This window comes from Lutjanus erythropterus, chromosome 6, assembly GCF_056507025.1.
Source record: "Lutjanus erythropterus isolate fLutEry1 chromosome 6, fLutEry1.hap2, whole genome shotgun sequence".
NCBI classification, from domain to species: domain Eukaryota; kingdom Metazoa; phylum Chordata; class Actinopteri; order Lutjaniformes; family Lutjanidae; genus Lutjanus; species Lutjanus erythropterus.
In genome coordinates, this window is record NC_139322.1 from 14457338 (window position 1) to 14473857 (window position 16520).

Consider the following 16520-nt stretch of genomic DNA (forward strand, 5'->3'; position numbering starts at 1 on the left):
CCAAACGCCTGGAGAAAGAGTTCCACAGTTTAGCTGCTACGGTCTCAATACACACATTTTAATTGCTTTACAAAAGGTGGACTGCAGATATAAATGTTACATTTGCAGAATTTCCTCCATAGTCTTTTATTTATTTGGGGACCCAAATAAAATCTCCCGTGACCCAACTGTGGGTCCTGACCCAGTCTTTGAGAGTGACTCAAGTTCAGTTTTAAGCGACGCCAATATTTCATTTTATTTTGGTTTTGTTCTACTGTTTTCTACGTTACTATTGTAGTCCAGTGATTGCTTTTGGTTTTCCATTGTCTTGCCTAATTGTGTAATTATTTACAAACCAAATTCAATTTGAATTTATATAATCTCACAATATAACTGTGGGAATGAGACTTGAGTCAACATGACAATAAACCAATAAACTAGGGTTAGCTATGCTTATTAGTTACTACAGTCCTCCTCTGGGGTCAGATCTACAGTTCCAGTACAGGTTACAGTACATTTTATTCTTTGTGCTTCACTTTCTACCAGCCAGGAATCCAGACTGTGTGTGACTGTGGGTGTACAGAAGACAGAGAGCGGAAATAAGTGCTGCAGTACTTTTTTTTTTTTTTTGCTCTGAGGTCACTGAATACTGCCCAGAGTGAGGTCAGTTGCTCATGATGGCGGGAAAAAGGGGAAAAAAGGATGAGAGAGCAGCATTTTAAGAGCTGATGTTTTAAACTGTAATGGAAGTTGAAGGGAAAATACAGCAGAGCAGGAAAGGTGCATGCAGTTATTCCAGTGAAGAGGCAGACGTGACTCTACATGGTTCAGACAGATGTCTGAAAGTCATGTCAACATGGTGTTATGGATGAGGATTGTACCTGTACAACCCTGATTCCAAACAAGTATAAAACATGAATAAAAACAGAATGCAATTATTTGCAAATACTTTTCAACTTGTATTCAAATAAATGCAGTACTAAAACAAGATATTTAATGTTCAAACTGATAAACTCTATTGTTTTTTGCAAATATACACTCCTTCTGAATTTGATGCCTGGGACATGTTTCAAAAAAGTTGGGACAGGGCAACAAACAGACTGGGACAGTTGGGATTGGGTATTAAGGGGAACGCACAAAAGGCTCAGTTGTTCACAAACACAGATGGGGTGAGGTTCACCACTTTGTGGAAAACTGTGTCCGCAGATACTTCAGAAGTTTAAAAAGTTTTCTCAACACAAAACTGCAGGAATTCAGGGATTTTACCATCTACAGTCCATAATGTCATTAAAAGATTCAGAGAATCAAGAGAAATTTCTGCACATAGGGGGCAAGGCCTAAAACCAACATGGAATGCCTGTGACCTTTGACCCCTCAAGTGGCACCACATTAAAAAAAACACATAATTGTGTAAAGGATATTACTACATGGGCTCAGGAACACTTTGTAAACTCATTGTTGCTGCCTCTACAAATGCAAGTTAAGACTGTGAAGCAAAAGTCATAGATCAACAACATCCAGAAACGCTGCGGACTTCTCTGGGGTCTGAGCTCATCTGAGATGAACTACGTAAAGTGTGCTGTGGTCTGATGAGTCAAAATTTCAGATTGGTTCTAGAAAACCATGGACATTTCATCCTCCAGGCTAAAGAGGAAAAGGACCATCCAGACAACGCCAAGTTCAAAATCCAGAATCCGTGGTGGTATCGGGGTGTGTTAGTGCCCACGACAAAACTCTCACATCTGTGGAGGCCCCATTAATGCTGAAAGGTACTTACAGGTTTTGGAGCAGCATATGCTGCCACCCACGCAACGTCTTTTTCAGAGACGGCCCTGCTCACTTCAGTAAGACAATGCCAAGACACATTCTGCACATCTCCCATTGAAAATGTGAAGCGCAAAATACAACAACAGAGACCCCAGACTGTTGAGCACCTGATGTTGTATGTCAAGCAAAAATGAGAAAGAATTTCACTTTCAAAACTTCAACAATTAAGTGTCCTCAGTTCTCAAACGCTTACTGAGTGTTAAAAGAAACCTGTATCACAGAGGTAAACATGCCCATCTCAGATTTTGTGTAACATGCTGCAGGCATCAAATTCAGAATGACTGTTTATTTACGAAAAGGTTAGTCAGTTTGAATAGTCTGTGCTGTATTCAACTGAACAAAGGTTGAAAAGTTTTTGTACATCATTGTATTTTGTTTTTATTTATGTTTTATACAAGAGCCCAGCTTTTTTGGAATTGGGGTTGTACAACCAACGTTGAGAGGTGATGGATGAAGCATTGATGGTTGTCTCTGGACCACATGGTGACCGAACACTCCTAGAAATATGATCTCACTACACCAGAAACGACTGCTCAATGGTGTCCGTCGCTCAGTCTGGCTCTTTATCCACCAGGAGCCCCCGTTAGCTCTGATGTAGGCATGGATAAGCATGTCAGCTCAGCTGGCAGTGATTTTCAGCCATGGGATCCAGGGATTTGAGGGGTGGGTTGAGGAGGGGAGGGGGGGGGGTCGACCATCTCTCTTTCTTCCCTCCTTCCCTCTCAACACATCCTGAACAAACAGGCCCAGACCCCTACCCAGGCCTCAACCCATTCCATCAGCCGGACCTGAGGGAGAAACATTCCTCCATCCCGGAAAAGAGGAGTCACATCTACAGGAGTTCTGGGAATAGAAGAAGGCTAATGAAGTGCAGGCTGGAGCTACGGAGGAAGAAGAGAGCGGCGGCAGTGTGGAACTAACATGACTGCCAACAGAGTCACGGAGAAGACAGACAGTGAAGTCTACAAAGTGCTATGTGCTTACATGTTTTTCCAATCAACTTCTAATTTGTGTTCTCTTTTCAAAGCATTTTCGGAAAGTACAACTAAATTCCCCGTTCAGTTGTGAAAGTAAAAGCCACTGCAATGAGCAATACGCTAAATATTTACAGAGAAATCTTTCCACATGCAGTGTTTCCACAACACTAATCTAATTACTCCTCAGCCACCTGTTTAGACTTGCCATTGTGTAAATTTTTCATTTATTTCTATTTATGGTGCTTTTACTCTTCGTAAGTCTATTTAATGCCTCTTGCCTTATTTTTATTGTGAAGCCTTTGTGAAGTTCTTGACAGGTGCTAAAAAAACAAAGTTATTTATTATTTTTGGCAGAAATCTCCATTTGACTTCACCAACAATGATGTAAATATAAGATCTAGTTGTCTTTTTTCAAGTTAGGGAGTCAAGAATAACAGAAACGCAACAACATTTCTGCCGGAAAAGAAAAAAAAAAACCTCAAACAAAACAGATTTTTTGGCCACAGAGGTATACCAATTCTGCGGTTCCTTAAAGGAGCAATGTGTAAGACAGAGCCACCTGTCAAAGGTCACTCCAAACAAATGGGGGGCAGTATATCACCAGAGTAACTATTAACCAGGGTTCATTATTGTTGTGTTGGGCAAGTGAGTCAGAAATCTATTTCCTTCCCCTGCACAAGTTTTCTTTATTAACAGTTAGCAAAAAGTTATTTAATTTAAAGCTGCAATGCCTGTAAGTCCATCTCAGTTCAAGGTGATGTATGTCTTTAAAGGTCTTGTTGTGTCAGTCCAAACCCAGCAGTACGAGTGAGAATCTCTCGATTCACCTCCTGATTGAAGCTGATTCCGATTCAGAGGACTACGGTGCAATTCAAAAATGATTATTGATGCAGATTGTATATACCTGTAGTTGCTCACTGTCAGTCATCCTCACCAAAACTCAACAAGTAGCCAGTTTAGAAAATTAACGTGACACAAACGCTTACGTCTGTTACGTGTCACTATCTGATTGGTTTAGTTACATACAACCCATATTAAAATTGTTACAGGCAACCATAATGTCAAGAATTGGGTTTTAAATTTCCAGTTATTGAATTTTCTGCATTGATTCAGAATCTTTCAAAATTTCCCCCCCATACCTAGTTTGAAGCGTGTTTTACAAACAAGCTTGTCAAAGTTTTGCAAAAGAGAGAAACTCAGTTTCAGAAACTGTATGGTTTAGTTCAGAAAATATGAGTAAGAATATTTCCTTTCTTGATGTTTTGTGAGTTTATTTTGTTCATTTATTAGACCATAAGAGGTATGAGAGCTTATGAAACGTTGCAAACTTGTTGCTCGCATATATTATTAAATTATTAAATTATGCCCCTATCTTTCACATTGCACCTTTAAAAAGTGAGAGCAGGTGAAAAAAAAGATTCAGAGTAGGTTAAGTGACATGTTATTAAGTAATGATGTTGGATGAACCAATTATACCATCTTGTATCGACAATATTCAATTGTAACATGGTTGCTAAGGAAGTATGATCTGCTCAGTGAGGTTTATTTTTGCTCAGAAAAGGCAGATGGTGATGGAAATCGGATTCCTTACCAAACATTGTGTGGGGGGTTGAGATAAAATATGCACAATACCACGAATTCAACATGTGTAAATTCACTATCAGACTTCCTGCCTTAAAATAAATATAGCCACACTCCTCACCCCACGCATGCACTGACGACATGGGCTCCAGACACAACAAAAGCAGATGTTTTCTCTCTCTTTATAGGGACTCAGGATGCTCATAAATACAGATGCATACACCAGCTCCTCACAACACAGATGTGAGGAAATAGATTCAGGTAAGAGGTCAGTGGACCACACAGTAACATGTTAATGAAGAGCAGCATTAAAAGGTAAATCTGACATTTAACACTCAAGTGTATCAGTCATTTAAACACCCATAATTGTACTAATGGATCATTTTGTAAGAGCTATAAAAAGACAGTGAAGAGCAGGGTGGGGATTTATGGTGTGACACAGCTGCAAACTGGAGAGCTGCACTGGCTAACAGACTGACTGTATCACTCTGGAGAGTTTGCAGCAGACAGTATATATTCAACTGGAGCCTCATAAGACTTGTGGTTGATAACTACTGCAAGTTGTATACTATAGTTTGAGAGCTTTTGGACCTGAGGGTCTCTACAAATCAGAAACTGCCATCTGGAATTTAATCCAACCAGAAATCAACAATCTTAAGGGTCCAGTGTGTAAGATTTATGGGGATTTATGGTCAGAATATGACAGAGATGGGATCTAATATCCATAAGCATGTTTTCATTGGAGTGTAATCACCTTAAAATAAGATTTGTGTTTCTGTTACCTTAAAATGAGATTGATATCTACAGAGGGCATAGATGCTCTTCCATGGATCCACCATGTTGTACTGCCATGTGCACAAGGTACCCTTAAGCATCTGTATGAGGTGCACTGGACTGTCCATTCACTCCAGTATTAATCCATTTGTGGCACTAAGACGCTGTGAGCATCCAACCTGTTGTCATCAAAGCTCATCAAGTACGACACTGATCTGTCATGTTATTGTTGTTGTTGTTATTAGTAAGATTAGATGAGACTGAAACTGAACTTCAGTCTGGAAAGCTTGTGTACTATGTGTAATGTAATTTGTATAATGGTGCGCTACAACCATTGTCAAGCGCTGTAGAGTTCTGGCTTGTGACACGTGCAGCTGACAGGCTGAGAGACACCCTTAATTTTCATAATTTCCCGTGATGCATTGCTTGTTGCAAATTTGCTGCTTTTTTTTTCCAAAACGCATGTCACTGTTTGTAACATGTTTGTCATGCATTTGGCCCTAGATACAGCCTTTTGTGATTTGTGTGAGTTTTGTGGCCACGTTATGTCATGTTTATGAGATGACGTTTTGCAATCTGCAAGCTTGCTGCTAGATGCCACTAAATCCAACGCACTGGTCCTCTTAAGTACTTGAATGTACCCACTGTACAATTGACTGCTGGATGGCTTCCATCCACCCAACATTTGTTCTGATTATTACACTTTAAGTGGTAAGGTAATGTGCAAGCACAAAGGTGTTATTTGCCTTGAGAACTCCAATCACAACCTATTGAGAATAATTAGCAGTCACACCATCTTGACAAATAAATGATAGACTCCTGATTTTTCCTACATTAAGCCTGCTGATTATCGACTGGTCTGATTTTTAGAACTCGTCAAAGTTTCAGATTTTTCAAGATGACTTAAAAATAAAAGCTTAATTAGCACAGCGCAGATGCTGCAAATTAAAACATACTCCACTCCAAGTGGTTTGATGTTTTGTTGATGCATCAACTTACTTGTTAAAGTAATCAGAAATCAATAATATTCCCTTGTTAACTGCCAGGCCTCATTCTGTCTGAATCATGGCATGACTACTCCTCCCTCCTGTCAAGACTCATACAACAACAACAACAACAACAACGAAGCCACTGTCATTATCTTTCAGTAATGAATAATTAAGCTCGTCCACACTACACTCAGCACCTGCCCTTGAAGATCGAGGTCTGAAAAAGCACGCAGTCACGGCGAGTGAGCGGGAGGGCCATGACACACCACAGGAATGCCCTTCAGCCGAGCAGGAGGGGGGGCAATCCAACAACTCACAGATGGATTCTGTACAGTGAGACTAAACACAGCATGATAGCACACGAATGCAGTGACTCAGAGAGGGGACATGATCTGTTTTCCATTGAAATGGCAGACCCCCACCTTAAAATTCATGATCTTCGTCACTTTGCATGAAGCTTCACATTACTCCTGTCATCTTCTAGTTGTGCATTATGGGAAAGCAGCTCAATTCAGCGTGGGATCCGGGCTCTCTTTGCAAACACACATACAACACGTCTGTCTCTCTGCTGTTTATTAAACAAAGCTTTAAGAGCTCTAGCAGTCTGGTGTTAACCTCCCTCAATGACACACACACTCTAAAGCAAACACACATTTTACACTCTCCCATTGCTCTTACCAGCCATTCAGCTCAAGCTCCAACAGCGACTGGGTCTTCTCTGAATTACACTGCAAACACCACATGCTGACCGGCACTCACAAGTCGATGTACTCCAAACATTAGCAGTCCCCCTCACAGGTCCCCATTACTGCCTAAAAGGTCTTTCTTACAGACAGACACATCTCAAACTGCCATCTTCTATATCTCCTTGCAGAGGATCCCATCTCTTTGCCTTGTGAGAGAAGCAGCTCCCCATGGATGATAGGCGACCATGGTCAGCACTAAGTGGCCGTCTGTAATCTCTGACAGACAAATGGAGCTCTTTTCTTTTTCTCTTTCTTCCTCTCTGTCCTCGGTGCAGCCGGGCTGGTAGGAGTATGAGGGGGGCGGAGGCTGGGAGACAGGGGAGTGTGGGTTTCTGCCAGGCCCTGAGCAGTATGGAAGGGGGCGGGGTGCAAGGAAGGGGTGTGTATGTGTGTGAGAGTGGTGGCTCTGTAGCTGGGTAGAAAGAGAGAGAAGGGGATGAAATACCTCCTGCACAACACTAATCACGAAAGGAAGGGACACACAAGTGACCCTAGAGGAGGGGACATGGAAAAGAAAATCATGATTCCCAGGCTTGTTATCAGAGGGTTTGGAAACATATGAAAAGGAGAGCTGCAGCCAGTGAGGGGGCAGCGATAAAACATTAAAAGAACAGAGAGGAGGGAGGGGAGAGTTGCACACAGGCATAGTAGATAAGTAGCAATGGGATGGAATAGAGAAACAGGTAAAAGGACAATGTATGAGGAAACGGTGGCATAAAGAAAGAAGGTAGTGTCACAGGAAACAGGGTTTGGGAGTGTTTGAATGTCAGAGGTACCTTTTGTTAGCCTTTTTTTGCACGAAAGAAAAAGGACTTTGTGGGTAGAGATGGTAAAATACAAGAGTGCACCTCTATTAATAGAGCCTTTCAGCGTTGAGAAGTGACTGCTAAGATGTGCACTAAGAAAAGAAACAGAGACAATTCTGTGTCTTTCTGATGCAGAAAATCACAGAAGAGTAGAAGCTGTCCACCTCTCACCCTTCTATTTTCAACTTCCTTTAAAAGAGCAGTATGTAAGAATCCAGTGTTCATAAATGAGCACTGCTGTCCAAACAGTGAGTTGGAGCCATGGATGGTATATCAAATAGGTTGAGTCCCTATTTAATATATGATCTATGGGTGAAGAAAGTTTTTTTCCCCCTGCCCACTCCGTCCAAGACTCGAAGCTCAGGCAGGTTGCCTGCAGGCTGCAGGGACATTGAACCATTACACTTACACACATTGTCAGCATAATACTTTGACGATGATGAAGCAACTAAGTTAATCAGCTGTTTATAACTCTCAACTGTCTGTTGGACTCACAACTACCTAACTACTGCAACTACGATTATTTTCATTATGGATTAATCTGCAGATTATTTTCGTGATTAAAGGATTAATCATATAAAATATAGTTTCCCAGAGCCCAAAGTGACGTCATTGTCTAACCAAAACCCAAAGACTCTTCATTTACTATCAAAAAATTTACTAGAAAGATTAATGGATTATCAAAATAGTTTGCAACTAATTATCTTTCAATCAACTAATCAGTTAATTGAATAATTCATTGCAGCTCTAGTGATATGGTGGTACATGCCAAGATAAGTAGGAGTTCATTTTGTGTGAGTGTCTCTTTTATTCTAGATAGCAGTGTTGGTACCTGTCTTCACTGTTCTGATTGACTACTATAACAGTTTTCCTAAAATGAGATTTAAAAAGTACCAATATAACACCCTGCTTAGAGTATTGCAATATATTGAATTGTAACCCCTATATCATGATATGTATCATATCCCAATTCTTGCCAGTATACAGCTCTAGATAACATCTCATGGTCATTTTCTGATTGAGTTGTATTGCTCATCAGGACTTCCAGTCCAGCTTCACACTTGCAGCAGACCTCAAACTGATGGTGCCTCGTCTCTGGGCTCCACGGCGCTGTTGAGACAGGCCAGAGACTAATCACCCCTCTGAGAGGAGGGGGTTGGGGTAAACTGCCCCCAAGTCAAAGGTATTTTCTATATAATGACAACAGGCACAGGAAACAGAGGAGAATGGCTCCCACATGGAGCCAGTTTACAGGGACACCAATCATCTACACACACAAACACACACACACACCAGTCTCTGTAGGGAGATGCTGATGTCCTCTAATTACAAGCCTGAACCCCTAAAATGATCACCTTCTCTGGACTGTTTTTATCTCAGACTTCAAACGAGAAATGCAGAACGAGAGACAAAGCAAAAGGAAAAGGTTTGCATATCTTAACACGTGTTACAGATCACAGCAGGGGAGATTCACAAACCTACTTGCGATGTGTGACTCAGGCAGAATGATTATGTGCAGACAGACAGTGACTGGCCAGCTGATCTATTTCAGTGTGAGACCTTGGCCCTGTACTCTCTGGTGACTACAACAGCTAATGCCTCGTGGAGCTGCCGATACTTGACTCAACTTACAGATCTCACCTATCATGCGATCTCACCATCCTTACTGGAATCAATTTATTCTTGAGAGCCGGTGAACGAAACAAACAAAAACAGGAGAAAAACACATTTAGGATGTGGCTTTAATAAAGCTGGCTCCCTCATTATTCTGTCATTTGTTTGCACATGTTCATCCAAATGGCAAGCAGTTAGATTTCGAAATGCATGCATGATATTAGATATTAGCGCCACCGCAGGCTTTGTTTGGCTGGCGGACCACAGGGAGCGGCTAACTAGTGTTTATTTGTTTGGGAGTAAGATATGAAGCAATATCATGGTCTCATTTCGAAGGCAGGCATGTGCCCCGTATAAGCCCCCAGCGTGACATGATTGTTTCAGCATGAGGCTCAAGGGCAGCATCAGTTTTAGCATTAAGGAGAACTCTGCAGAGATTATCCAATTAGACAAATTCCAGGTAAACCTGAGCTGTAAAAGTCTGCACAAATTTCAGGACGCTCGCAGCTTTTTCCCAATCGTTTTAACATGTTTCCTGAAAATATACTGTAGCCCAATTTCAAAAATATCAAAACTCTAAACACAAAACTGAAAAAAATCAAGTTTTGTCCACAAATCTCTTGAAAAAATTAAACACTGCACTCAAACCACGTTCCCTCTTCTAAAACTGATTCTTTGCACCATATCAGTACACACAGCTGTGAATATCTCACAGCATCGTGTGATAATTTAAAACACTACCATAAAAAAAATACTTTTTTAAAATATATTTTGGCTTCATGGGGCCATGTTACATGTTCAGATGTATAAAACTGTGTAGAAACGGTTTCCTTTCTCTCGCTTTATCTGAAAGTTTCAATTTTTTGGTCCCAAGATGCAATGTTACAGTATAATACAAACAGTGTAATGACTGATGCCATATTTCGTTGTAATACAATACTGTAAATATGTCATATAAATATTGAATTGACACAATCATTATAGCAAAATACGACACAACGCACATTTGTCTATCCAGTGAGTCCATTCTGGCATAACTCCCAGCCTCCAAGAGTCATACTGTAAACTTACAGTTGATACTCCAACATTGTTACAGTAAATCCAAGTTGCAAAGATTTCATTACAAATATTGGTTCACTTTCCTCTTCCTCCTCCTCTTGGCCTCACTCTTCCTCTCTGCTCTCAATGCTGCTCCATTTGTTCCCCAACACATTAGAGGTCACCTTTTATGTTCTGACAGGTGACTGAAGTGTTTTGCCAACTGAATTTTGAGGTGTGCTAAGATGATGTGATTTGTGCTTAAACTGCATTGCAAAAATGTGATTTAGGCTTTGTGTTTTTGTGTGCTCACTCTTAGAAATAAGGGTTCCAAAAGGTTCTGCCCAGAACAATTTGTTTTTGAAGAACCCTTTTTTGAAGAAATGATTCATCAAGCGTTCTTTGTAAGACTAGGGGTTCCTTTGAGAACCATTTTCTTCCAATGTGAAAGTATGAGTATTAAAACAGTTTCCTTAATCTAAACATGGGTAACATACGTTATTAAACTGATGTTTAATGATTTTTTGCTTCATTGGTAGAATACAATATGGTTCTCTCAGAAAAGAAAATAATTAATGGTGAAACCTTTATAAAATGTATTTTTGAATCTACCTGTGTATCATTAGGATATAAAGGGTTCTGAACAGAGGATCCTGGGTGGGTTCTAGATTAAACCCTTGGAATATAAAAGGGTCCATGGTAGAACCCCTGGGTGGGTTCTGTTTAGCACCCTTAGAAGGTGGAAAGGTTATAAATAGAACCGTTCACAGATGGTTCTAGTTATAACCTTTTATGTTGTGTTCTAGGTGGAACCTTTATAAAAGGTCCTACTAGGAACCAAAATGGGTTCTTGTGTTAGAACAAACTAAAGAATCCTATGTATTTCCAGTTAGAATTTTTATTTGTAAGCGTGTAGACTGGAGAGAAGCTGCAATAAGTCTGTGTAATTCTCTGTGTCTGCCTGCCTCTGCATCTCTGTCTTCCTCCTCTAGTGTTACGATCCAGTCTAGTCGTCCTGTCTGGTGGTGAAGGCCCACACTCCATCTCTGGAGTCCTGGCTGCACGGCGCTCTGCTCCAGAATGATGTCATTGAGAATTCCAAGCAGAGGCCCACTTTCGGCTCATAAAACGCCATTTCTTCAACTCAATACATATGGTCTCTCTGCATTTCAGCTCCTACTCTATCATCCCCCCCCACCCCTTCAGCTTCACGGCCCTCCTTTCTTTTCCTCTTCCTTCTTGTTGTAGTAGAAGAAAAGTTAGATACATTACACATGGGACGAGGCCAAAGAGGCACCAGCAGGTCAGCTACAGACAAAGGCCTTTATCAGGTGCATTCCCACAGATATAACACCTGAATATTATTAGAAGAACAAAAAAAACATGGGTTTTCCCATTGCAAAGAGGAGGGGGAAAAAAAGACAGAGCTGAGGAAAAGACACCAAAGGAAACGGTAAGGGGAAGGAGCGCTTCCTGGAAACTTGGTCACAAGATTTTGGCGCTGCATGCTCTGTCTACATGACATCATGCACCGTTTCTCATTATCTGCCTTTGCTGGATGCTGAGCGACTGAGACCTGCGCAAAGAAACGGAAAATAAAATGAAAACGCAGCCCTCGCCTCGTCTGGAAACAATTAGAACGGGCTGATGTCATAGTTTGATACAACAGCATACTAAATGAGATGTAGTGGCCCGGGATCGCTGCGGGAACACAGAGGACTTTGTATAGGAGGCGGAAAAAAAGAAACATAAAAAAGAAACACATTTCCCCTGTAAATTCTCAGGAACAAAGAATTTTTGTCCATAAGAAGGATCTGGCAGCAGATGTATAAATAGAGCTGAAATGAGAGTAATTAAAGGATATGCTGCCTCTGCTCATCACATCCTGGCAGCAAAGCTGGAGCAGATGTGTTGCCTGTGGGATCCTATGGGAATGATCAAAGATCATCAGTGGCAAGTGATGTCTGAGAGGCTTCTCTCTTTTCTCCTGTTCATACATCACTTTGTAGTTCAAATCCGGATAGAAACAATATGTCTGTCCGGACACATGGAAACCAAAGGCTGAACTACAGGAGACGACTTCTGAGATTAGTTTTATAGCATCACAAAACATTTATTCGAAGCAACTAAATGTTTTTGTACACAATTGCTAGCAGCAGATCTTGTCGCCACAACCAGGACTGAGTGCCGAAACTCGATACTTTTTAGTGCTGACTAAAATGTTCTGAAGCACTAAATATCAAAAGTTAACACTGAATGTACAGTCAGGACTGAAGGCTTGTTAACAGTTTGACATTTTAGGAAATACACTTAATTGCATTATTGTCGAGAATTAGATGATCCAGCTCACAATCATGATAAAAAGACATCTCAAAAACTCAGCTCCAGGTTTTACTACGGATCCCCATGAAAACAAACCAAATCAGAAAACAAAGACTGAAATGACAGCGTATGTATTCACAGTTCAATGACAGAGATTATGTACAGTATATGTACTGCAAAAATACAATGAAATACCTTTTACTTTGTAACTTTTCATCAACATAGCAGCAACACTGTAACTGTAATGTTGCAGTAATGTTCTTAAAATGTCACAAATGATACTTTACAATCGCAATGTTGCAAGGACATAATGTGTTTGTAGGGAAAGTCAAGAGATGGTTAGTTATGATTAGCAGAAAACCTGGACAGCTAACCAAACGGTCAGTGTCCAAAACAGTCACACAAGGAAATCGATTTTACACCTGAGTTGAAATTTGTAAAATTTAGAGGTGTTGGAAGGTGGCTATTTCCTCTTGCTTCTTATTAACCATCTCCTGTCTGCATCTTTGCATTTAACGGACATGATGGTTTAGTCACGTTTTAGACTGCAATTTATTCACACAGCTTTCTCATATGACGGCTTTTGTTGAGAGAGCATTTAACATCGAGACACTTCCCTTTGCATCCCTCGTTCAATGACAAAAAAAGTTTAAAAATGAGAAACACGCTAGTTTTAGACTAGTATGTGTATCAAAACCCAAATAACATATTCACAATTTTAACTAAATTCGACCAACAACCAGCATTAAAATGGCAGCTGGGTGTACACACAGGGTCCAGGTTTGCTCTTCAGTCTTTTCTGGGTGGAGTTTTTCTTGTTCTCTCAGTGTTTGCGTGGGTTTGCTCTGGTTTCCGCTCACATTCCAAAGACATATGCCAGTCAGGTGGGGTGGAGACTCGAAATTGTTCTAAAATATGAATGTGGGCATCTAGTAGTGACCTGTCCTGGGCATTTCTCTTTCCATCCTCTAAATGGCTGAGTGGGCAGAGAAAAAGGCATGAATAAAATGACACCCTTAAGATGGGAACCAAGAAAACCTTCACTTTACAACTCAACCACATGTTTATGTACTTCTTTGTGTGTATGCAGTTCTAAAATATATATATATTCATGTAACCATTTCAAAAACAGGGCTCTGAAGCTGCACTTCTCCTTCTGATTGCATGCATATGCTATCTGACTCTCTGTGAAAGGCAAATGGAGGTCATGTATTGTGTACTGTTACCATTATTAGAAGCGGACTCTGTTTGTCCATTTACAATATTTTCCTTTCAGTTCACTCCATTACCAGATAGCATGTTTCTCTGAAGCTCTTCACCGTGGCCCCTCCCCAGCACAGAAACACACTACAGCACAATTCTCCCCTGCTAAAAATAGACCCATGTGAGGTGACACACTCTGGTAAACACTGTGCGAGGGAGACGAACAATGCTGCTGAAGAACAAGAGGAAGAATGCACATTAACACAGGAGAATAGCCACTGAATGCCCGGCTGATTTCATCTCATTATCTGCTCCTTTGTGGCAGACCGATGTGCAGCGTTTCTCAACGACACTGTGAAATTTTGAGGTCAATTGGAAGACAGTATAAGACTGAGACTTAGACTGGTGTCTCCAGTGGTTTAGTGCTCAGAGCAGCCCTGACTTGTAAATGTGACAAAGGCCACAGAGTATAAATACTCATGGTGGTCATGATAGACACAGGAGCGTGGCACCACAGCCCAGACAGATAAAACAGGCCTGACAGAGCCCGTAAAAGATGAGACCAGCTCCACAGTGGGCTCTCAGAGTGACAGTGCCACCCACTGGTTGGAAACGATGCAACACGCTCTTGTGAAGATGGACACGGGGCCTGGAGGGGAGACATGTGGCAGTGATGTCATTCAGGACGGCTGAGGTCAGACGTGTTTGTCATGGTTGCAAGTTGGGAGGGTGGCTGGGTTATTCAAAGGCACCAGGATGTAAAAGGACCAGCTTTTTCTGGTGGTGGTGGGGGACACGTCGGGGGTGTCGGGGCAATAATCTATTTGAGGCAGTGGCAGACTCACACCTGTCTCAAGTCAGACAGAGAGAGTCCTCTGGTTTACATGAACTATATGTCAGGAGAATGTGGGACAGCAAATATGATCATCAATATCAATCCTCTTAATTCGCAATAGTAAATATATATAAGAAAAAATTGTCCAGTCCAAATTCTCTGTTTTCAGCTTCTCAAATATGAATAGTTTCTTTACTACTTGGGTTGTAAACAAAACAAGACCTCACCTGAGCTTTGGGAAACAGGGATACTTGCAGCCCTATTGATGTATAGTGTATCTTTATTATTCTTTTCTTTATAAGTTACTGTAATTCGATAACTACTATGTAGCGAGCTCTGCTGTGTAAGCAGTTAGACATTAACTTGTGTCCTCAAACTATTTTTTCTCGCTATCACTGAACATGTATGTATGTGTCACTCTATACATGTGGACTCATTTTATATCTATTAATGTATCCTGTGTTTTCCTGTAGGTTACAGCAACTGGCTAGCAACAGCTAGCAGGAAACGCACTGTTACTTTGAATAAATTATAAATTTCTCTTCCAATGAAGATTGTTGGAAACTTCTGAGATAATGTAAGCACACAACTCAACAACACATATAACTTGTCAAGTGTTTTTACAAATTTTAATGTGGGAATGTTACATATTATAGCTTTAAAGACATTACCTTGGACTTTGAGAAACAGGGATGCACACTTTTTCTGATTTTTTTTTTTAGCCCAAATGATTAATCTAGAAAATGATTGGTAGATTAATTGATAATGAAAATAACTGTTAGTTGCAGGGTCTTCTGCAAAACATTCACATGTCTTCATGCGTTATCAATCATCTAAATCCACAGTCTTCCTAAATTATCTGCCTCCCTGCCTAGTAGCACCATGGTGGCCAATCAATCATCAGACAGACTCTCGATTCGTAAAACATCAGCCAAACACTTTTAAAATCATGCTCCCCTGCTGTCCTCCTGATATCCAGAAGCCATCCATCAGTGTAATCCTTGAGCATGAAAAAAACATATCTATCCCTTGATACAAACCAGACATGTTCCGAAAATAATTATCCGTGTGTGTGTTGACACGTGCATGAGTGTGTGCACGTGCTTGTGCGCCTGGCAAGGCAATCAATTTGGAGCCATGAGCTAAATGACATCACTGAACTGGCTAAATTGACTGGAAGGCTTACAATGATAATAATTGCTGTTTCAATCAGATTCCATTCATTGCCGACTGCATCAGCGATCAGATAAACAGCTGATGATCTTCAACATGTTGTTGTGTTGCTCAATCATTCATATCACTCACAAGATTTCATTAGCAGTCGAGCATGAAACGGTGTTGTGGTTTAGAGAGCTGATTGTGGTATAAATACATTTCTAGTAGACAAACAGATGTGTTTATTGCACTGAAGGTTTTGAACTCAGGTCTGTTCTTGTATTAGTCATTCAGCAACAACTATCACATGATAGGTGCCGATCACAGATACACCAGTATCAGAATATATGTTGACTCATATGAAAACTTTTTTTTTTACAGTGCATGCAATGCCAAAAACAATGTTTGGGGTGATTTACATTTAGCACAATAGGGAACATTTATGAAGATAAGAGGATGTGTAAATGCTGAGAAGCTCTGCTTTTTGTTTTATAATCTGCCTCTATATAGACAGCCACTATTACTGAAAAATATTTGACTGATACTGAACTGTACTGATATCTTTAGTTGTGTTTTTTCTGGCTTTACTCTGGTTTATATGGCACATAGTGTCTTATACTGAAAATACTCTCTTTGCAGTATAAGTCATCTTGTTCTTGTTTCTTCATCTTCCT

The 16520-nt window shown here is 40.6% G+C and overlaps 1 protein-coding gene across 5 annotated transcripts in view; it reads right to left on the reverse strand.

Moving 5' to 3' along the window:
- iqsec1a (IQ motif and Sec7 domain ArfGEF 1a) overlaps positions 1 to 16520 on the reverse strand; it is a 141944-nt gene that overhangs the window by 24077 nt on the left and 101347 nt on the right. The window contains exon 1 of one of the 5 annotated variants that reach the window (XM_084720732.1): positions 6806 to 7126. The exons of the other annotated variants lie outside the window; for them this stretch is intronic. Within the exon in view, the coding sequence (XP_084576858.1) occupies positions 6806 to 6870 (65 nt within the window). The 5' untranslated portion in view covers positions 6871 to 7126. Of the gene's footprint in view, positions 1 to 6805; positions 7127 to 16520 lie in introns of those variants that run through there. 5 annotated transcript variants of the gene reach the window in all.